The sequence below is a fragment of the Canis lupus genome, chromosome 35, assembly GCF_003254725.2.
Source record: "Canis lupus dingo isolate Sandy chromosome 35, ASM325472v2, whole genome shotgun sequence".
NCBI lineage: Eukaryota > Metazoa > Chordata > Mammalia > Carnivora > Canidae > Canis > Canis lupus.
The window spans coordinates 26633305-26656078 of NC_064277.1; the positions used below are offsets into that span (position 1 = coordinate 26633305).

The 22774-nt window shown below is 57.5% G+C and overlaps 2 protein-coding genes across 5 annotated transcripts; one reads left to right on the forward strand and one right to left on the reverse strand.

The window, feature by feature from the left end:
- Positions 1 to 498: 498 nt before the first annotated feature.
- On the reverse strand, positions 499 to 22516 carry LOC112674488 (tripartite motif-containing protein 26). Of its 4 annotated transcripts, none has more exons than XM_025470952.2 (8): positions 22273 to 22516; positions 9785 to 10249; positions 9035 to 9130; positions 7621 to 7851; positions 4406 to 4428; positions 3896 to 4011; positions 3663 to 3695; positions 499 to 3322 (listed from the first exon to the last, which is right to left on the reverse strand). In XM_025470952.2, the coding sequence occupies exons 2-8, from the start codon at positions 10220 to 10222 to the stop codon at positions 2634 to 2636; spliced, it is 1626 nt and encodes a 541-aa protein (XP_025326737.1). In that variant the 5' UTR covers positions 10223 to 10249; positions 22273 to 22516; the 3' UTR covers positions 499 to 2633. The 4 variants fall into 4 exon arrangements, with proteins under 4 accessions (XP_025326737.1, XP_025326735.1, XP_025326738.1 ...); XM_025470950.2 differs by lacking the exon at positions 22273 to 22516 and adding an exon at positions 21957 to 22139; XM_025470953.2 differs by lacking the exon at positions 22273 to 22516 and adding an exon at positions 21957 to 22139 and having other exon boundaries at positions 9785 to 10252.
- On the forward strand, positions 13689 to 21435 carry LOC125754397 (basic salivary proline-rich protein 2-like). Its single transcript, XM_049106028.1, has 3 exons — positions 13689 to 13783; positions 20478 to 20627; positions 20847 to 21435. Exons 1-3 carry the CDS (start codon positions 13689 to 13691, stop codon positions 21433 to 21435), a joined length of 834 nt encoding a protein of 277 aa, XP_048961985.1.
- Positions 22517 to 22774: the final 258 nt, after the last annotated feature.

The following is a 22774-nucleotide window of genomic DNA, read 5'->3' on the forward strand; positions in this document are numbered from 1 at the left end:
GTAGTGCGGGATTTTGTTGACTGCTGAAACCTCTGGGCTTTGATTAGCAGTAAGAGCATAGGAAAGGGTCCAGGAAGGAGGAGCATGTCATCCCCACAGGGTACGTCCAGGCACAGCTTTCACAGACAGGACCTGAGGCTCCGTGGAGGACACAGGACAGGTGGAGCGGGTGCCCGCTGAGGGGCCATGGATGTGGGGCCAGAGCCTCCCGCTGCTGGACCAACGGGGGGACTGGACCCAGACCCATGCAGCACAGAGAGACTCGTCAGCAAGGAAGAGCCCCAGGTAGAGGAACAGGACTTCTCTGCTCCTTCCCCTTGTCATAAACACTGGAGGTGGACTTGGCTGTACGTGTAGGTTAATTCACGTAAGAAAGTACTTAAAAAATATGATTCTACAAAATAAAAAGTTTTGAAGGAATCTGCTGAACAAGCGTGACTTTCTGTGCTAGGCTGGTGTCACAAAGTGCATGTTTTCATTGATGATCTTGCAGCGGTGTTTCATGCAACACTTTATTGTCCAGTTTATTCCGGAAGTTTGATGTGCACAAAACTCACTAAAGCAATAATGACCTGAAAGCATTCATATTTTGTTCAGATGCAAATGTTCCCTATTTAATAAGTAGGAGCTTTACAATGTACAATCCTACAATAAGTAGGATTACACAATGATCACCTTAAAATTTCAGAAATCTCATTATATAAAAAATTCTTTCCAAGAAAAGATAAAAGGCACTTTGAGAATCATGAAATTTTTCCATAAATAAAAGATTAGTAGACTATAATTTTAGGGAACAATTCACATCAATCAACAAAATAAATGTAAATTTTCAAGAATATGCTAGTGATTATTGTCTCTGAGGATTCGAGTGTCGATTAACTGTCCTCATTACATTGATAACGCGCATCTTATTTCTAATAATTGACAAGTTCTGCATATCTGTATTTAGAAAGAAAAGTAGAAAGAACAAAAGCTAAAGACGAAGAAGAATCATAAATGCGATCTTGGAGGGGCTTTCTGTAATTCTTCCTTTTCTATTTTTAAAATGGCGATTAATCAGCGCAGCTGGGATCTGGTTGGGTGGCTGACTGTATCAGAGGGCAGAACCATGGCTCTGTGCGGGGGGGTTTCCTTTGGGGTAGCCATGGCTCTGTCTTCGATGGCAGATTCTGGGTGTGCCACGGGATGCTGCTGCATCTCAGCTGCCACGCACTGTGCAGATGCTGGGTTAACTCGGGGCTGCCCAGCGGGAGGAGGCACATGGGGCTCTGGCCTGGGAGCTACACACAGGACAGCCTGTGTGCATGGGGAGGATGGTGGGCCCGGAGCCTTAGGAGGAGTGCAGGGGAGCCCCAGGCTCTGCTGCCCACAGGACCTCACTGTAGCCAGACGAGCAGGGTCCGGTGACACATGAGTTACAATAAAACCTGAGGCCAGCTGCTCAGTCAACAAGTCTTTATTGAGCACCTATGCTGTGCCCAGCACTGCCTTAGTGCCGTGGAGGGTACAGGGCAGGAGACACGGTGTCTGCCCTCAGGGACCTTACAAAACTAGAGGCAGAAGTGGAGGGGTCTATCTATGGCTTGGGCGGCATGGAGCATCTACAAAGTGCAATGTCCAGACACACAGGGCAGGGGACGGGGGACAGGGGTGCCTGGCCTGGAATGGTGCGGATGAGGGTGGCAGGTGACCAGTGAGAGCTGGGAGCCCCTGGGCACAGTGGGCCATGCTCGCGCTGTCCCGGCGGGAAGACCCAGTGAGCTGGGGGCATCCTGCAGGCTTCCATCCCTCTCCCGGGGATGCCGACCCTGTGCACGAAGTGCAGCCACCGCACGAGCTTCCCACCCTAGAGGACCTGACCAGGGCTTCCCAGGCAGGGAGGTTCCCCTGACTGCACATTTGCTCCGGTGTGTTCAGGTCACCCATCTAGGGCAGGACAGTCTGGATTCCCTTTACTGTCTCCCCTCCCAGGGCCCCACCCTCAGGTCATTGATCAGCAGTCACAGGTTTGCTCCGAAGCCACATGCACCCCATCCCCCCTCAAGACGCTCCAGGGGCTCCTGCCCCCTTAGATGTGGAATGCTGAATGTTCAACCCTTGTCTGGGAGAAGCTCGTGCCTACTCTGGACCTGGCAATCCCATGGCACTCCGGGAGGCTTGTTCAAACAGTCTGGAATCCTCAGTGGATCTCCACTGTGTTCACTTCCACATGTGTGGCTCTGAGTTAGGTGCCAGGGAGGGCAGGCAGCACAGAGGACATGGGTAGGGGCCAGGGGTGAGGACAGCAAGTGGGCCTTCTCAGGAGCAGCCAGTGGCACAGGTGCCAACACAACGCCAACCCGCCTCTTCTTCCACGCAGAGAGTGCCAAGCTGGGCCAAAGGCCATGGGTGGTAGGGACATCCTCATGGGCTTTGGGGTCACGAAGGGTGCAGGGGAGCCCCAGGAGCTGGGGGAGAGCCCGACTTAGCTGTGCAGGTGGAGTAGCACTGGGTAAGCCTTACGGGGCCGCAGCCACTGGGGGCGGATACACCTGCTCTGGGGGCACAGCCAGATGTCCTCTCCCCGTCATGATCCTGGAGCCCCCCAGAGGGGAAGCGTCATTGCTGGGTGTGGGCCGGGGCAGGTGCAGGGCTCAGGGTCGCAGTAGGAGGCGTGTCCCTGGCCACTTGAGCCACAGGAAAGGAACCAGACGCCGAGTGAAGGTTGCCGTGAAGGTGTAGATAAGTTCTTGTGACTCCGCATTGGTGAACGTCACAGTGCCCCCTTCGTAATCCAGGGCGATGCCCACCCGCCGGGGCCGTAGTGCGGGGAAGAGTTCAGCCTCGGGTTCCGTGTTGGCCCAGATGCCCGCGGAGGACAGGCGCAGCGCCCACACCCCATCTTCCGGCCGCAGGGAGACATCCCCCTTCCTCTTCACAGAGTCTCTGGCCACCCCCACCATGCAGCTCTCAAGAACCTCCTCCTCCTCCTCCTCTTCCTCCTCCTCCTCCTCATCCCCCAGCGATTCCTCATCCTCGTCTGTCTCCCAGTCGTCATAGCCATCCCCGTACCCGGCTTCCTCCTCCTCCTCCTCCTCCTCCTCTCCCTCTTCCTCCTCATCGCCCTCCTCTTCCTCCTCCGACCAGCCCTCCCTGTCCACCTCCACCTCCCAGTACACCTTGCCCCAGGTGAAGCCCTTACTGCCCAGCACACCTGGCTCGCAGTCAAATTGCTGGGGGTACAGATAGGCACTCTGGTACAGGCTGCTGTAGGTCACACACTTCCAGTCCTCGGACAGCTGCAGATACCCGCTGGCTGACTGCGGGTCCAGGGTCACACTCACTGTGGAGACAGCACGGGAAGGATGGTGTCACGGGGGGTTGGGGTGGGCCCCAGGAGCCAGGCCGTCAGGCAGAGGGGACACGGTGCAGAGGGGCATCAGAGCATGAAGCAGAGGCATCTGGGCAACCTGCAGACCCAGTGGAGGGGCCCCAGGTCTGCAGCTGAGAAATCTCTGCTGCATAAGGGAAGGGTCTCCCTGGGAGCTGTGGGGGGCCATGGGGGACAGTGGCTGGGTCATGGGGGCCTGTGGGGGGCCATAGGGCTGTGGGAAGTCATAGGGGGCTAGGGGGAGGGCGTTCTTCATCACAGGTGGATAGGGAACAGCCCTCTGCACACTCACCCGTCTTGTATTCCAAGTCTCTCAGCAGCTTCCCTGCGGAGAAGGAAAGGACAGCAATGACCCTTGAACTTGGTAAACCTACAGGCTTATGTCCTGCGTGGTCAGGGGTCATTTCTTGCTAGGCAACCCCCACCCCCGCTGAGGTCCCAGGGAGAAAGGAGAGAACTGCCAGAAGATGAAGGTGCTGATCAGGAGCCAACCCCTCCCTGGAGGGGAAGTGAGGGACACCTCACCTTGGAACTCCCTTAGGCCTCGCTGCAGGGACAGAAGCTTATCAGAGAACTCGCTGGTCTTCTTTTTAAGCACCCGAGCAATGGGTTTCCCAATCCAGAACTTCTTCCGAGGATACCTGGGAAGATGACACATGGAACCCATTACTTAGGCCTGTGAGTGTTTCTCTGGGTTCTCACGACAACTATGAAGGTGAACGCATCTGATGAGAACACAGAACAAGGCTGAGACAGTTGACCAGCCAGGACTGGCCAGGGATTTGAGCAGCCACCCCCCACCATGGCACTGGGTGTGTTGGGCCATGTGTCCACCCCCATGGGGTGGAGAACGGTCTCCTTCCAAGAGCAGGGCTCCAGTTCCCAAGGCTGTGCTGTTGCTTCACAGGAGCGAGGCTGGCTGCGGTGAACCAAAGGATGCGGACACATGTGGTACCACTGCTCTGCGTGGGTCAGGGTAGGAAGCCAGGGACACAGGCAGGGGACCAAGGTGCATGCAGAAGGGAAGCCAGTTACCTGTTCAGGAAGTCCCTGGTGTCCTACAGGGGAAGAAAGGACATGCATCAGCTGAGTGGAGTGGGGCCCTGCTCACAGGAGGTGCCCACGGGCTCTGTGCCCGGCGTAACACTGAGCACACGCACAAGTCCCTTCCTTATGGCCTGGCCAGGCACCATGGGAGGTGCCCAGAGGAGGTGCCCATGGTCCTGGAGTGCGTGAAAGCCCCAGGAGCTCCGAGCTGGGCGGTGGTGTGTGTGAGTGGCTTGCCAGGTGCTGGGATGGCCACATCCTCCCCCAGGACCCAGGACTCACAGTGGGCACATGGCCACCAGGCCCAGGACTACATTTCCCAGATGCCCTCGGGGCAGTCTGCTGATGTCACTGAGCTCCGGCCAATGAGATATGGAAGGAAGCCCTGCTCTGACTCCTTTTTTTTTTAATTTATTTTTTATTGGTGTTCAATTTGTCAACATATAGAATAACACCCAGTGCTCATCCCATCAAGTGCCCCCTCAGTGCCCGTCACCCAGTCACCCCCTCCCCCCACCCACCTCCTTTTCTATCACTCCTTGTTTGTTTCCCAGAGTTAGGAGTCTCTCATGTTCCGTCTCCCTTTCTGATATTTCCCACCCATTTTTTCTCCTTTCCCCTTTATTCCCTTTCACTATTTTTTATATTCCCTAAATGAATGACTGCTCTGACTCCTGTAGCTGAGGACAACACCCTTGACGGGGTGACCCAGCCTGGGGGCCACCTCACAGCCAGCCGCCTCTACTGCTCACAACCTTCAGCTGTGTCCCGGAAAGGCACAGAACTGCTGTCCTGGGGTGGCTGGGCCTGTGGGACAGCAGCCAGCAGGGGCCTGGACTGTCAGAGGAGGGGGCAAGAGGTGGGGGCCGCTTGGTCCCCTGGCAAGTGGGCCTCAGCTTAGGTCTGAAGCCACCATGCAACCCTCTGCTCACTGTGGTGCATCCCCTGGCCTGGCTCCAGAGCTTGGGATACAGCAATGAGAGGGCTGGCCAGTGTGGCGGGGACATAGATGGGGTTGGCAGCAGCAAGCACACGCATACATGGAGACACATATGTACACATGCACACATGTACACTCACACGTATGCACACACACACGTGTGCACACACAGCACTCCACTCCTGAGCCGCCAGGAGAAGCACAGGCTCAGGTGTCCAGCGGGGGGTGTCCCAAGCTGCCCTGGGAGAGTGAGATCAGGGACCCAGACAGGGGTTCAGACAGTGTGAGGAAGGTGACATGTCAGGCTCTACACAGGGAGGCCAGATGGGACGTGGGTGTTCCCTGCTCCCCGTGTCTTGAAGCCCTGGCCCAGCACATCCTTCCCTCTGTCCCTGAAAGCTGTAAACCCACAGGCAGCTTCACAGGGTGAGGCAAGAACTCAGAGCCGTGTCTCCGGGGGCATGCTGGCAAGCACCTGGGCCGTGGGGCAAGGGCCAGGAGAGTGTGTGTTGTTGGGACTGTGGAACTGTACTGGCCTTGTGAGGGTTTATGGCTGGGAGGGGCCCAGAGAGGGAGGGAGACCCATGTGGGACCGGGGAGGGGGGGGGGGTCCAGTGTGGGAACCCAGAACAACCTGCAGTCACATGTAGGACCCCAGCAGGAAGCAGCCTGCCCACAGCTCCTGAGGACCCCCCTGCACTCCCAGTACTCTAGGGCTGTCCTCAAACAGGCACTCGGAGCAGAGTGGCTATGGCAAGGGAGCATGCCTGGGTGTGAAAGGAGTGCCCTTGCGCAGGTCCTCCATGGCTGAGCTTGGCCCCCACGGTGGGGGACACGGGCACAGGGTGCCAATCCAGCCAGCCAGGCCTGTCCGGGGGTGGATGGTGCAGCCTGAGCTCCCAGTCCAGCTTCCTCTCCCCTCCGACCACCTCTGTCCTGCTGCCCCTCCCTCCGTCTGCCTCCCTGTGCCGTGCTGCAGGTCACTGTAGGTCGGGGTCTCTGTGACCAGGGTGTCCTCCTGCCTGAGGACAGTCACAAGACCTGTGGGAACACATCAGTGACAACGAAGAGTTCACTGTGTAGTCCCCTTGCAGCAAACCCACCAGTGCCCACACTGAGCTCGTATTGGTTCCCGTGGACAATCCCTGCCCGTTCACCACACTACGCCTGCCTCCTACCCTGCGCCTGTACCTCCACCGCCCCCCTGCACCCATCCCCCACGCCGCGCCTGTCCACCACCTTGTGCCTGCACTCCAGGGAGGTCCTCCGTCCCAGTGGCGCTGGAGGCCCTACTGGGGTGGAGGGGGTGGTTCACATGGGGATTTCAGCTCCCACAAGCATCCCTACTACACATCACAATGTGGGGGCCATGGCAAAAGGAGGGCGCGGAGGCAGTAAGTGAATGAGTCACAGTCTGATGCAAGGAACTGAGGGCACACAGTGGCATCTGGAGCAAACAGGGGAGCTAGAGGTACATTTTGGGGAAACAAGGATAAGAACAGGAGCCTATAGGCCTCACGGCCGGGCGATCAGCAATGTCTGAGGGCCCTCGAACCCTGCCCATCCCAACCCCTGAGCCAGAGTGCAGAGCAGGGGTCACAGGCCAAGGTGATCCCTTCCCATAGCTGGACAGCCTGCCCTCTGTGCATCCCTGAGGCTGCCAGCCTGGGACAGGGGTTTCCTGGTGGGGGCCCTGGGGGCTGTACTGCTGGCCTGGGAGGGAGGAAGGTCCAGCACAGCCCTCCAGAAGCTGCAGGACGGAGGAGACGAGTTGCCTTCTAGTTCAAGGCTCATCCCGTCTGAGCATCAAAGCTGTCTCCGCCAGGAAGGGTTCCATCTTTCTCTCTGAGAGTAACTGCACAGCCCTGAGAACACCCGCCCCCATGGCTGTGGCTATCCCTCAGCAATCCCCCACCCCACAGCACAGCTGCCCCATCTCCAGAGTCAGGAGGAGCAGCTTCCCGGGGACAGTGTCTGCAGTGACCACATGAGTAGTGATGAGAGCATCCACACCTTCCCTTCCACTTTGATGGCACTTTCTAAACCCCCCAACTTTTCTCTGGTGGACCATTTGCTTTGTGAAATGACACTGTGACCATCATGGGCTCAGTCAGCCACAGAAGGACACAGGGCAGGCCAGGGGTCAGGAGAGAGACTGAGACCTGTGGGGCACTCTTTCCCCTGAGGTCCTGCACGCAGACAGCTCTGGGACAGACTCCTCCTGTGCTGGCTGCCCACTGCTGGTCCCAGGAAGGCCACTCACCTGCAGGAGCTCTGCAGCTGGCTGCTGTGCCTTGCCCTCCAGCTCAGAGATGACCAGCGCCAGCCGGGCCAGCTCCCCGACGCCCCGGCTCTTGAACTTTTCCCGCCCTTCTGTGAGCTCCTGTTCCAGCTTGGCCAGCTGCTCCAGCAGATGCCGCTCCCGCTCCTGCAGGAACTGGTGGCCTTGCTCGAACTCAGCCACCACGTACTGCCGCTGGTCCTGGAGCTTCTTCTGCAGGGGGGTGAGGGGGAGGTGATGCTCCTTCCCTGGGCCATGGCCCTGCAGGGTCTGCTGTTGGAGGGGCACAAGGCTGGCCCCACCCCACCCCTCTTCAGGGGCTAAGGGGTGGTATAGCATGCCTGGGCCAACCTGGCCTCACAGGGCGGGATCCTGACCTGACACGCATCCTACATAAGCCTGGGTGCTGCAGGGTCCCCTGACAAAGGACACACGTGCCTGACCCCTGCCCTTGGGGAAACTACCGAGAGTCCCCTCCCCCCTCTGCGGCTTCTAAACTTCCCTGTGGGTATGGGCCAGAGTCCATGACCCTGTGCTGACTCACGTTGGGCTGGAGGTATCCACACAGCATGAGGGCTCACAGGCAGTCCTCGAACCCTTGTCGTCTCCTACATGCCTTTCCCCCTTTCCCAGTCTAATCACTGATGGGCCTGACCCCCACATCCCTCTGACAGTTCCCTGATGCAGACACTCCCCTGGAAAACTGGACACACCTTCCTGACCCACCCCTACTCCAGCACATAGCGTGCAGCCTCTGCCTCCTAGTTGGTGGGGCCCTGGGTGCGGGGCTCAGCAGATACTGCATACCCAGAATGCTGCATGCCCTCATAGGCCTCCCTCGGTTCTCATCCGGGGGCCAGCATCCTCCTTCCACCACCCTGGGGCTCCCCTCCCCAATCAGGAATCCGGTCTCCCTCTGTCTCTGACAGGAAGGACTGAGCCAGGACCACCTCAGTTCCCCATAGAACAGCAGCCACTGGTGAGTTAGAGACGAGAAGGGACCTTAGCTGACATCTAGGCCACTCACTCACACATCAGATACAGAAGCCAGCCCAGGCTCAGGGCTGGCTCAGGGCGTCAGGGCTCAGCCTTCTGGCAGGGCCTCCACTGCTCAGCCTCTAGTGTTCAGCCTCCCAGCAGGGCCTCTAATACTCAGCCTCCTGGCAGGGCCTCTACTGCTCAGTCTCCCAGCAGGGCCTCTACCACTCAGCCTCTACTGTTCAGTCTCCCGGCAGGGCCTCTAGTACTCAGCCTCCACTGGTCAGCCTCTCAGCAGGGCCTTTATCGCTCAGCCTCCTGGCAGTGCCTCTACCGCTCAGCCTCCAGACCACTCAGCCTCCTAGCTCCTGCTCCATATGCCAACTGCCTCAGGCTTCTTCTCAACAGCCTCACTTACCAGTGCAGTCAGGATATCCGAATCTCCCTTGGCCTGAAAGCCCTGAATTTTGTCTCTGTCTCTCCTCAGGGTGCTCAGGTGGTTCAGGATTTTTTCCTGTAAGATGACAGGTAGTGGGGACAAGTGGGTGCTCTGGACCTGGGCAGGAGGTGGACATGGGCAGCAGAGAGGTCTCAGCCAGGCCATGGCTCTGGGAGGGTAGTGAGGGGCACCCCTGAGGTGAGGGGGGCACAGAGCAGGCCCCGGGGTAGGGGACAGAGCAGGTCACGGGGTGGAGGGGGACAAAGCAGGCCCTGGGGTTGGGGGCAGAGTAGGCTGTGGGGGGTGGGGACAGAGCAGGTCGGGGTGGGAGAGGCAGGGACAGAGCAGGTGAGGGAAACAGAGCAGGCTGTGGATGTGGGGACAGAGCAGGTTGGGTGTGGGGGAGGGACAGAATAGGTGGGGGGACAGAGAAGGCCATGGGGGTGGGGACAGAGCAGGTCGGGGTGGGGGGAGGGATAGAGCAGGTGAGGAGGACAGAACAGGCCATGGGGGTAGGGACAGAGCAGGTCGGGGTGGGGAGAGGGTTAGAGCAGGTGAGGAGGACAGAGTAGGCCATGGGAGGGGGTACAGAGCAGGTCGAGGTATGGGGAGGGACAGAGTAGGTGAGGAGGACAGAGCAGGCCGTGGGAGGGGGGACAGAGCAGGTCGGGGTGGGGAGAGGGACAGAGCAGGTGGGGGGACAGAGCAGGCCGTGGAGGTGGGGTTTACCCGGTGGGGCTGGGCGGCCTTGTCCACGAGGACGGCCATGTGGGGCCGGTGCTCCCGAGACTCCCGGCACATGACGCACAGGAGCTTCCCATCATCCTCGCAGTAGTAGTGCAGCTTCTCGTGGTGGCGCTCGCATAGCCTGGCGTCCGGTGGCTCTCGGGCCACGTCTCCTGGTTGCCGGGTCTTGTCTACCTTGAGGCGCTCAATGTTCTCCACTAGGCTGGCCAGCTGCCACACTGGCCGGATGTTCTCCTTCTTGAACGGCTTCTTGCAGAGTGGGCAGACGGGGCGGCCCCCCGACACGGGCCGGACATCTGTGGTGCAGCCACGGCAGAATACGTGGCCACAGTCGATGGTCACTGGGTCCCGCAGGTAATCCAGGCAGATGGAGCATGTCACCTCCTCCTCTAGGCTGCGCAGCGGGGCTGAAGTGGCCATGGCGCCCTCCACCCGTGGGTGCTGCTCCTGCTTGGAGACCAGACACGGAGTCAAGAATGGGATGGCGGGGGTGGCAGGTCATTTGAGCCACAGACACAACCCAGTGCCTACGAGGCTTGGCCCAAGGCGGACAGGGAGGACGGGAGCTGGCTAGCCACACCTGCACTGTTCAGAGGCACAGGGCTCAGAGAGGGTGCTCTGGCTGCCTGAGGAGCACAGCACCACCCCCATGGTGGTTGCTGGGGAAGCAGCCTTGCCCAGACCCTGTCCTCCCAGGGCCCCCGCCTTCCCAGGGCCCCCGTCCTCCCAGGGCCAGGCAGCTGCTCCGAGGTCCCAGTCACACAGGATGTGACACATGCCAACCGTCTGCCGGCAACATGTCACAACACACACACACTTGCACCATCATCACTGAGCACAGCACAGACCACACCACCAGTCATGGTGGGGGCACTATGGGCAACAGGCTTCTCTGGGTCTTGGGGCTTCAGGACCAAGGTCACTGACATCCTTAACCAAGACCAGGGCACATGGAGAGCCTTAGCTCTGGCATCGCCCCTGAGAGGCGTTTCCTTGGGCTGAGCTGTGGTTTTGGTTGCAGTCCTGTTCCACCAGCAGTGGGTGCTGGTGGTGTGCAGGGGCAGACTGTCCTAGCAGGCTCACAGAGGAAACCCTGTGGTGAGGCACCCCCGCTGCGAGGTCCAGTGCCTCAGAGGGAGGGAGGGAAGGAGCACGCATGAGAGGACACAGGATGGACTCTGGACCATGTCCCTTGGCAGCAGATCCACCTCCTGCCTGGGGTCAGGAGCCTCCATGCAGCAAATGCCACAGCTGTGCCTGCCGAATCTGCAGGACAGCAGAAACCTCGTTTATCATCCATAAAATGGGGACAGCGATACTTACTTCATGGGTTGCTATGTGACTGAGTCTGAGATTACGGCAAGCGCAGTGCATAGGGGTGGGGAACTCTAGGACAGGTTGGGACCCTCAGTTTCCAAGTCCCATGAGAGCTCAAACTGGAACACAGCAAGGTGGGAACATACAGTGGCAGCAAGAGAGGGAGTGAGGACAGGTGGCCACCATGCCTCGGGCTCCAGCAAAGCCCTTAATGGCTGGGTACTGGGTTGACCTGGGAGGGCAGCCCGTGACGGGGTGCATGGGCCACATGCGGCTGGAATGCAGCCCCCAGAGCCATGGCTCAGCTATACTCCTGACCATACACGGGGTAAGCCATGGAGTCCCTTCCCTGCTGGGATGCAAGCAAGCAGACATGAAGCCCACAGAGAAGCAACACAGGAAATTGGGTGTAACCTCCAGATCAAGTGCAGGAGCAGAGATAACTGTTCAACAAGCTGCAACACCAGGCAGAAGCGAGGGGTCACTCCACGGCTGGTTGACAGGCACAAAGAGCCCCTATGAGGGAGTGATGGGATTTAGCTGAGATGTGAAGGTACCAGAGGGTCAGGATGGCGGCAAGGTGGTAACAAATCCTAGGAGCTGCCTGCTCCAGAAGGACCCGACCACGAGCCATTGAATCTCAGTGTGGAAAGCAGGTGCTGCTGCTGGGGACACCTGCAGGCTTGGAGCTTGTGGCTACGGTATGTGGCCTCACCTGGCCCAGTGGCTTGCGAGCTCAGAAGCAGAGGCTACGTGTCTGTTCCTGCTGCTGGGACGGCACATGCGATCTTCAGGGCCAAGTGTCAGTGAGTGAGCAGCTCAGCCTCGGCTCCCATCCACGCCATGCCTGACCACCCTCACATACAGCAGGGGTCCTCACAGGTTCCACAGCAGGCTTAGGGCATCATGAGCCCCCTGACACTGTGCGAAAACCATCTCATGTGTTGGATACATGAGCTGTCTGGGGTTACGAGGAACGCTACTGCGCCACCCTCCCCATCACCGACGGACACTACAGCAGGAGGGTGTCGGGGGTCAGGGTAAGTCCCACGTGCCAGGTACCACCAAGCACATAATGGAGACATGCGGGGATCGCCCCAAGCAGTGACTAAGCACGCATCACTAACAGACATACAACCTGGCATCTGCCTCCCCAAACGGCACCACATGGATGACATGACAGTCAGGAGAAATAATCCTGCCAACGCTGTTTGACCCGAAGGGATCTAACCAAGACTTGAGACTTTACTTCCAAGTTATGGAAAATATGACAGATGGAGAAATGACCTGAACCACATCACGGGGAAACAATCAGATAAATTCAGAACGTGGGACGTTCCACGGACAACAGGCCTGACCTTTACAGAAGTCAATGTCATGGGGGCGCCTGGGCAGGACAGTCAGTCAAACATTTGAATCTCAGTCTGGGCTCAGGTAGTGATCTCAGGGTCCAACAATGGAGCCACATGTCAGGCTTCATGCCACGTGCTGAGTCTGCTACAGTCTCCCTCTCCCTCTGCCCTTCCCTGCCTTGCGCGCTCACTTGCTGTCCCTCTCTCTCTCTCTTCCTCTCTCTCTCTCAAGTAAATAAATACATATATCTTAAAAAGCCAATGTCATGAAAAAAAATTGTTCTTGACCTAAAAAGACTAAAGAATATAACAACTAAATACAAATACCTTGCCTGGATGGTGTTTTGTTTTGTTTTAAAAGCTGTAAAAATAGTTTTGGGACAATCAGAAGAAGTCTGAGAAAAGACTGGTTAAGAAATGATGATTAATTTGTAACAGTGCAAACGCCCTGTTATGAATTATGAACGCCCACATTTTGCTGCAGTATTTGGGCCTGCAGACCGTTACTTCCAAGTGATGCAACAAAACAACATACAAAACATACATACCAAATTAGACCTTCTGGGGAGAGGGTCTGTGGTTTCTGTCATCCCAGGAAGGACACGTATGATGGTCTGTAACTACGGTGTTAACCATTGATCAGGAGACCACAGCGCTTGCACGTGGCAGGGCTCCGTATGTACATCTTGCACGAGCGAATGGCTTCCGAGGACCAGCAATGCTAACCGTATGGAATAGCTGGCTTGCGCACCTGCCCTGAGCAAACGGCATGCGGTCCCACTCGGTACACAGGCTCCGGCCGAGCACACGGCACATGCTGGACACATTTGGGGCCTCAGGTGCAAACCACTGGGTCCGACACCCAGGGTCATGTCTGGACTCTGGAACCCTAAAGCCGGGTGACCAGCAGGATGTCCCTGGGGGCGGGATTCACTTAGGACACATCTTATCTGCAATGGGGGCAGGGGTGCATGACACTGGGGCATCTGGGTGCTGGGGGGCGGAGCACGGCCAGGACATTCTGACCCCTCAGGGAGCACAGCCAGGAAGTCCTGACCCTGGGGAGAGCACAGCCAGGAGTTCCCAACCCTGGGGGGAGGCCCAGTCAGGACACCTCTACCCCTGGGGGAGCACAGCCAGGACGTCCTGACCCCAGGGGGAGCACAGTGGGGACGCAGGACTGGGATGCCCTGGCTACCCTACTACATCTCCGTAAGATGTCAGAAAGCTCAGATGAGACCATCCATATGGAGGCACTCTTTGAGCTGGACGGTGTGGCCAACATGGAGAGGGCTTCAGGGCAGGCCAGACAGTGTGCTCACCACCCACACGTTCAGAACCAGTAAAGCACTGACCGTCCCAGAAAGGCCCCCATGCCTCTGCCCCTGTATCAGTTAACATCTCTGAAACATTCTGGTTATGTCACAGGCTTCCACTGCAGGGGAACGACCCATCTGTTCCACATCTGGCTCTGGGGCAGGATGCAGACGGCCAGCGCTGGGGAAACAAGAAGGCCTACCCAGCTCCTATACCCAAATGAGAATCCTGAAACCCGAAGTCACATCAGGGGTCACCCAATGCCCCATCCCGAGTGCCCTGCTGTTCTTGGGACTCTTGTCAGTGCCTCCTCCTACTGTGGCCAGCAGACTAGCCAGGTGATGTGTGCCACTTGAGGAAGTATCTGGCAGGGTGTGGTGCCATACGCAGCTCTTGCCCAGGAGAATCACTGTCCGTTGCAAAACTAGCAGAAGGAGGAACTGCTGTTGGTATCCACACTGTATGAGCAGACACTCCTCACCCACTGTGGCCCCTGCCCAACAGCAGATGGAGCGCTTCAGAATTCCCGGCCCTGTTTTCTTGACAGCAGCTGGCATCTACCCTGGGAGGTAATATGTCTCCTTCAGCTTCTGCAACTCCTGCTGTCCAACGCTCTCGTCCTGGATGCCAGAGAGGGGACCCAGGGGACACAGGGTGCAGTGGAGACTCCACAGCCCAGTGAGGGGACCCAGGGGACATGGGGTACAGCATGAACTCCACGGCCCACAGAGGGGACCCAGGCGACACAGGGTGCAGTGTGGACTCCATGGCCCAGAGAGGGGACCCAAGGGGCCCAGAGAGAGGACCCAGGGGACACAGGGTACAGCGTGGACTCCACGGCCCAGAGAGGGGACCCAGGGCACACGGGGTACAGCAGGGACTCCATGGCCCAGAGAGGTGCCAGCATGGAGGGACCTGGAGGTACACTCTGGCCTCCAGATTGCTTCTCACAACCACATGTGTGGCTCTGAACAGGAGACCCTTCTTTCTCATCATCAGAAGGCACCTGGCTGAGCACTCTAGTCCCTGGGGAAACCCACTTAATGGGAAACAAGCCATTCTAGAAAGAAAGGTCTCTGACACCACTTACTAACCCAGAAAAGACAAGATGATGTGATGTGGGACTGGTTAGCAGACGAGGGGCTGGGGCTTGCTGATGCCGCAGGCCTGGGCCCCTGCTTATGGCTTGGCTGGGCACCCAGTGGCTGCGGGGCACTGCATTTGTGGGGTCAGGGGTGGGTGTTGCTCCCCCAGGGCCAGGCATCTGTGCTGTTCTGAAGGCCAATGAGGCCACATAAACTGTCGGCACCAGGATGCAACATGCTCTGCACAGTGGACAGCCCCATGGGGCTCTGCAGGGGCACAGGGGCAGTGACAGCAGACAGGGGGACAGGACAGGCTTCAACATGCTACAGAGGGGCTCTGAGCAGCAGGTGCCAGAGGTAAACCAAAAGGTCACGACACAGGCTAGATGCCCACCTGTGCCCACCACTGAGGATTTGGCAGCAAACAGGCGTGGTCAGTGCCTACCCTCCCAGAGCTTCTATCAGGTGATGCCACTGAAAGACCCTTTGGAAGCTGAGACCAGAGCTGACTATGGGGGTCACACAGCCCTCAAGGGGGTGCCACTCGCCTCTTCCCCCCACGGCCTAGGTCCCAGCCACGGAGGTAGGCTCTCAGCTCCCCAAACACTAGCCACGTGTTCAGATGCAGTGCCCGGTGAAAACCCCTCTGATGCCTTGTGAGGCTCCAGGGGTACAGTGGAATCTCTCTCCCACCCCCAGGAGGCCCAGCCCTGGTCTGCAGCCTCATTTCCTCCTGCTGTCCACTTAGGCCTGACCCCACAGGCAAACTGAAGCCCCTCCATACCTCCAGCAGGGCCACGCTCCCTCCTACCTGAGCCCTCTGAATATGCTACTCCCTCTGCACTGAGCACCATTCCTCTTCCAGCTGGAAATACCTGCTGAAGGCCATGTCCTCTGGCAATGCTTCCCTGAGCTGATAGGCTGAGACCACATGCTCTGCCACCTGTGACACCCGAAGTACCCCACACTGCTCCTCTCTGCACCCCGAGTCCTGGCTAAGTCATGTAATCAGCTGTTGAACACCAGCTCTTTCTGTCACATTTGCACAGAGACTGTGTCTGCCTTATCCCCAGAGCCCAGCACAGCATCTGGCACAGGGGAGTGATAAACATGGGCTAAGGGAGGTAAAAACAGGACAGGACTGAGCACCTGAAGCACCCAGAGGGCTTCCTACATGTCGGCTGATCCTCGGCACATGTCCTATCTGACACAGTGGTCAGTTACTAAGGAGAGAAGCGATTTCTCCTGCCCCCAAGCAGCACCAACGGCTAGCTGCATATCATGTCAGCCACTCTACACCTTCCTGTACCCAGGGTTTGGCCCCAGGCACATGGACGCTGGGGTGGGAGGCAGGGCTGGGTCTCAGGGAGTGGCTGCTGTGGCAAATGTCACAATGGGGATCGTCCCTGCCTCCCCTCACTCTACACCCAGGTAGGTATGCCTTCAAAACAAGTTTCTTTTCCCTGGTTTTCAGCTTCACGTGGACGGAACCCTACTGCATTTTTCTGCAGGGATGCACATCAACATCATGCTTCTGAGGTTCCTTCCTGTGACGATGAGCAGATTTTGTTCATTCTTATTGCTCTCTGACTATATCATTCTACCTCTGACATATGGGCACACCCTGGAGATCCTGCAGGTTCAGCTCCAGAACACCACAAGCCAAATGAATTTTTTTGTTTTCCAAAAAGTACATATGGAAATTGGTTCACACTATGTTGTAGTCTATGAAGCATGCCATTGCATCAGGTCTAAAAAACAATATACATACCTTAAATAAAAAATACCTTATTGCTACAAAATGATGTCATATGAGTGTTCAGTGAATTGTCATCACAGATCACATCTCACCATGATGGCTGTGATAACAATGAAAAGGTCTGAAATATTGTGGAAATCATTGCAGAGACCCAGAGCTAGAAAAGGCTGCTGTAAAATGGCACTGATGGATGGACTTGTGGGATGCAGGGCTGCTGCGAACTCCCCTTGGTAAAATGTGCAGCATCTGCAAAGCCCAGTAAAATGAGGTATGCCTGAGGGCTGCTTCCGACAGCCACCTGGAGCACTTCCTGTTTGGGACAATCACCCTGCTCTGGGAAGGTCTGTGTCTGTGTGCCCTGGTGCATTCGAGCAGGTCAGGCCACCCACACTGAACCCACGCTGAGGGCACTCACACTGCTCCACAGCCCTGCTGACACCTGCTACTGTCAGCTTTTATGGTATTGCCAGTCAGGAGGACGAGAAACAGACGCTCATTGTTTGTGTGTATTGGTGTTTAATGCTATTAGAGAAGAAGAGGGATAGAAGGGAAGAGGCATGACACAGGCAGAGCGAGCGGCCTGGAGCCCTCCAGCACATAAAGGTAGGAGAGCACTGTGCTCCCTGACCCAGAAGCAAGTGCTACAAATGCTTATGCTTGGGGAGGCGTGCAACTACCTTCCATCCCTCCTTCCTCTGCTAACTCTGCTAGCTTTGGTCCGGTCCTTAGGGCCGAGCTCACCCTCACAGGTGGAGCAAGACCATGAGTCTTGTGCCTCCTGAGCCAGTGCTTGCTTCAGAGGTGAGGATATGACTCAAGTCTGCTAGTCACAAGGAGGCCTAGTTGAGATGGGGAGAAGATTCTGTGGTTTCTTGAGAATCTGCAGGAGGTGAGGTCATATGGTTTAGAGCTACAAGAGTTATTTTGCTAAGCAGAAGGCTAGCCAGTGTGAGAATGGAGCCAACCCAGAAATGAAATGGGAGAACCTGGATCCTGATGGCATCTTGTAAAACCCTATATCGCCCCTTGAACTGTGCTATCACACAAGTTTATTATGCCCTTTATGCTCAGCCAGCTTGGTTGGACCTCTGTGTCAGCCGGGGGGGGGGGGGGGGGGGGGTGGGCGGGGAGGGAAGGACTCCTGACTGATGTTGCACAGGAAGTAATCGAAGGTTACCAGGCTGAAACACGCAAAGAATTTGCGCAAAAAAACAAAAACAAACAAACAAACAAACAAACAAAAACAGCCTATTTATCTAGACAAAGGTAGGCTCCAATGGCAGTTCCAATCTCTGGCTCCCCCAGGACAGCTGGATCTGCAGCCTGCCCTCAGCTGCCATGGCCCCTTCCATGGCTCCTGCAGATACAGACAGAACCTTCTTCTATCCCCGGCCGTTATTCTAACCAAAGCCAAGAATAAGGATCCTGGGTTAGCACCAAAACCCAGATTTTCACCCCGCTGCAGTCAATTGTGCAGCATGGGGCTGGATCCTTGACCTTTGCTCAGCTCAATATTGCCACCAGGAAAACGCGGGCGGGAAGGGACACGTAGGCCATGCGCAGGACAGACTGAAATCGGTCTGGTGGGCACACTATGTGCAACACAAAGTCGTGGCCATTATCAAGAGCCACCAAAGCAGAAGAAGCACAGATGAAATCTTGAGGTCAGGTATCCCCTGCTGTTTTTCGACCATGTGGCTATCAGGGAGGAAAACACCAGTTTTGCAGAGCTAGCTTTTTCGAGATCATAAAGGGAGCCTGGAACTCAACATCGACAGTAGGTGGGACAGAGATACTCTTACCATGCATTTCCCAGAGAAAGGGGGATCTAAGCAACTAGCAAGGGAGTTAAACTTTACATCAAATATAAGAAATCCATGTGCTTACATTTCAGCACCTCTGAAATGTGATCAGTATGATATCATAACTCAACTGGAAAGACATGTTTTCTATGTGGAACATACACAGATGGAGAGCATCTTAGATTTGCTGGAATGTGGCCTATCTCCTACAAAGCACCACCAGTGGTGTCCTTCTAACAGTTCTTGTCCTGTCACTCTCCTGCTTCAAAGCTCCCAGTGGTGGTCAATGCTGTGCAATCTGGCACACCGAGTCTCCCAGCCTGGCCCCCACCACAGCCTCACCCTAAAGCCGGCTACACGGAGCCAGGAAAACAGCTCCTTCCTCAGGGCCCCTGCTCCCCACCCCCTGTCCCTGTACACACTCTGTTTTCAGCACCAGCTCATCTCGAAAGGCTGGAATCAGACCTGTACTGGTGAGGCCCTCCCTGTGTCCATTTCACCCTCCAGCTGACCAGCTCTCCCTGGGTGGCTCCTGCAGCTCTGCATGCATTGCAGGTCATTGCAGTCCAACCAAGGATTTCACAGTTGACATGTTTACCCATCTCTCCCCAAACAGGAGCTGAGCCCAAGGGCCATTCCTCACCAGTCCTCTTATCTCCAGTGTCTGGCACAAAGTAGGTGGTCCTCAGTGTTTGTGAACCAGTTACCACCTGGCTCCAGAGCACCATCCTCTTCTCCATCCCTCCCCCCACTCTATGCTTCCCTTGTCCACTTCACAATCTTGCTTTTGCAGAATGTGCCCTCAGATTAGATGTTCTAGACCACAGATCTATCTTTCTTTCTTTCTTTCTTTCTTTCTTTCTTTCTTTCTTTCTTTCTTTCTTTCTTTCTTTCTTTCTTTCTTTCAGATTTTATTTATTCACGAGAGACACAGAGAGAGAGAGAGAGGCAGACACAGGCAGAGGGAGAAGCAGGCTTCATGCAGGGGGCCTGACATGGGACTCGATCCCAGGTCTTCAGGATCAGGCCCTGGGCTGAAGGTGGCGTTAAACCACTGAGCCACCAGGGCTGCCCCGACCACAGACCTTTCCTAGATACCCCCCTGCCTCCCTCCACACACACTGTTTTGGGTTAAAGTTCAACATTTCATGCCTACCAGTCTGGCGAGTTGTACTTCCTCCTGGATAACAATCAAATTAAGCCTTTACTTTCCAAAGCCATTGTCTTCCTGTTCTGATCCCCAGGTCTAAGTCTGAAGTCTCCTCAGAAAACTGTTTGGACTCTGGACTTCCGCTGTGGTTTGCAATGTTTTCTGGGGTGACCAGCCCTCATCTGAGACCAGCCCATTGCTCCCATGTAGGAAACTGACATGTAAGAAGTCATCCAGTGCTCCTGGGCCTCAGTGTCCTTACCCCTTAAGGACAGAAATAACTATATCTTGTCAGGCTCATCACACTGTGTGAGGTTCATGTGAAGCCCCACAAGTGCTTTCAACAGCAAAGAGCTCTACAGACACTCATGCTAGGAAGAAATGGAGCCAACATGTAAGAGCTTCCAATCATCAAGGCTACAACTTGAGCAATGAGCAACAGCATAGAGTAATATTGGATTATCACCCAAAGTATCACATCAATACCCACGAGTATGTGCTGATAATAAAGGGCTGAATAAGTCAATCAATAAAGGACAAGAGAGACTAATCTCCATGCAAAGAATTCCAAATAATAAACATAAAAACTTGTCCTCAAGGAGAATCTAGCCCTCCTTGGGTGTGGGTTTCACAGGCACTTCTCTCCAAAGGGTAGGCATGAAAACGGGGGGTGGGGGGGTGGGGGGGGACAGAGTAACTTTACAGTGGAGACACCTGGCAAGCACTACATCAGGTGACCACCACCAGTGTCCAGTCACAGGCCGTGCTGACAGTATGTACCCTTGCTGCCATGCCAGGAGCAGGGCCACCTACCTGGGGTGGGCTTAGGAGAAGAACATCCAGGACAGAGGCATCTCACAGCCCGCATGACCAGCCTTCCTCCAAACTCTCAGGATCCCCCAGAACAAGCCTCAGCGGATGAAGTGCCAAGCCAAGGGGACCATAGGAGGGCATGCTGACCCCATGGAACCTGGTAACCTGGCCGGGATCCTGACACGGAACCAGTGCCTAGCTGAAAACTCGGTGAATCCCAACAACTATCGGCAATAGTCACACAACAGCAGGGGTTCGTTAGCTGTGACAGATGTCTGAAGTAAGGTAACGTGTAATACGGGATAAGGGGCTTGGGGAACTCTACTGTCCTCGCAATTCTGTCCGTAAACCCGAAGTAGAAACAGTCTACTCAGAAGGATCGCGGCACAAGACCCAGGCAGCCCGTTCTGAAGACGGTGCGGGGAGCGCACCCGGGGCTCGGCATGCAGCCCCTACAAGGCCGGGCCGCGCCACGGGTTCCGGGAGGACCCTGGCCATCGGGGGTCACGGCCGGGGGCAGTGGGGCTCTGCAGGGTGCGCCTCCCGCGCGCTGCTCGGCCCCAGGCAGGAGGGCGCCCCCGGTACTACGCGCCCCAGCCCTGCTCGCCCCCTGAGCACGGCGGACACCTGCCGGCGCTCCGGGCGGGAAGGTCAGGGCGGGGAAGCCAGGGCGGGGAAGCCAGGGCGGGCACCCAGAACCCCAGCGCCCCGCCCCGGCCCCCGGCCCCGCGACTCACCGCACTGCCCGCTCTGGGCCGCGAGCTCCCGGCCGGGGGCGCTGCTCCCCCGCGGCAGCCAGCTGGGGTCGCGTCCCCTCGGCTCTGCCTCCCGGCTCCCCGAGGTCCGCTCCGAGATTTCTCCCGGATCCGCGTCCCGATTGGCCGAGTCCGCACGCCACCGCCCAATGGCAGCTCGAGACGGGCACTACGTCACCGATCACCAGGCAAATCCGCGGGCCTCCGCAGGGGGCGGGGCGGCCGGGGCCGAACGGACGAATCCGCGGGCGGGCGGGCGGGGCGCGCTCCCGCGAAGGCCTAGTTGGGCCCCGGGGCCAGACCCCCAGGCTGGCGCCCCCGGCGCCCCCCGGCCCGCCCCCTGCCTGGATGGGTCCGGGTGGGCGGGGGCCTGCGGCTGACGGGGGCGCGCCAGAGGCTCCGCATGAAGTAGGGCTCCCTGCCCCCAACGTGGCCTCATTTTGCTTCCTGAACCCGGAAGGTCTTTCGCAAGCACGTACTCGCGGAGAGGGGGGTATTTGCAAAAACTCACGACCGTTTCCGAAGCGCCTGCGATGGCCGAGGAGCTTTCCCTAAAACACCCCGAAACAGGGCAGCACTATTGTGCCCATTGCACAGAAAGGAAAGCAGAGGTTGCAAGAGCTGGGCCCCACGCGCTGCGGCTCTCTCCCTCCTCGTGGCCGCACTGGGGCACTCGGGTCCCCCACCGTTGCCGTGGGGGTCTCCGGCGACCCGGCGCATCCCGGCCGCCATCCTCAGACCAGGCGCTCCCAGGCCGCGCGGGGTCGGAAGCCCGTGGGGCGGGGCTGGGCGCCAGCCACTCACCTGCTCCGGGCCCTCGGGGTGGTCGGGGGTCCAGGTGCGGCGGGGGCCAGAGAGCGGGTTCGGGGTCTCGAGCCCTAGAACCCGCCGGGCCCCCGCCCCTCCTGCGGGGTGGGGCAGGAATTCGAAGCGAAAGCAGTGGCTTCAAGGGTGCAGTGGAGAGGGTGGGGCGTGCCACCGCCTTCCGCCTACACTTCGGCCGGCGTCCTCGTCCCCGCCCCCGCCCCCACCCCCGCCTCCACCGCCCCGCCTCACCCCCAACCCCGCCCGGCTTCTCTCCCTTGCTTCCAACTCTGCGGAGGAGGGGTGGGGACCTCACCTACGGACTCGACGCCGGCGGTCTGAGCACCTGCTCTTTTACTTGTTGGTATGGAAGCAAGCGTGTGATTCCCAGCCTGCGGATCTGATCTCTCCCTTCCCTGGAGGGTGCTTGCCCCATTCTGAGGCCATGCTGTACGTCCTGCAGCAGTCCAGGGCCTTGGCCTTGCTATCTCCCTAGCCCAGGCAGAGGCACACCAGGGCCCTGCTTATCTCTGTGAGCCACTTCTCCCTCCCCCTCCGCCTCAACCCCTCGGCCACGGAACACTGGGTCCCAGCTCCTTACTGGCTGCCCATTGGTCACTCTCCTCAACTGGCATCTAGATGCATCTTCCTATGCCACTGTAAATCAGCTCCCCATCAGGCATCGTTCCCTTTCACTTTATTCATGCATGTGCCAAGGTTTTATATAACCCCAGTGCTCCTCCCATCGTGCCCTCCTTCATGTCCATCCCCCAGTGACCCATCTCCTGACCCCCTCCCTTACAACGACCTTCAGTTTG

Bases quoted from the DNA above. Each gene is read 5' to 3' on its own strand.
- LOC125754397 (XM_049106028.1), top strand. From the start codon at position 13,689: ATGTCAGAAAGCTCAGATGAGACCATCCATATGGAGGCACTCTTTGAG. The intron at 13,784-20,477 runs GTGTGCTCACCA...CCAAACTCTCAG, and splicing joins GCTTCAGGGCAGGCCAGACA to GATCCCCCAGAACAAGCCTC. The intron at 20,628-20,846 runs GCAATAGTCACA...CTCGGCATGCAG, and splicing joins GTGAATCCCAACAACTATCG to CCCCTACAAGGCCGGGCCGC.
- LOC112674488 (XM_025470952.2), bottom strand. From the start codon at position 10,222: ATGGCCACTTCAGCCCCGCTGCGCAGCCTAGAGGAGGAGGTGACATGC. The intron at 3,696-3,895 runs GTGAGGTGTCCC...CCTTCTCCGCAG, and splicing joins AGGCCTAAGGGAGTTCCAAG to GGAAGCTGCTGAGAGACTTG. The intron at 3,323-3,662 runs GTGAGTGTGCAG...CTGTCTCCACAG, and splicing joins AGACTTGGAATACAAGACGG to TGAGTGTGACCCTGGACCCG.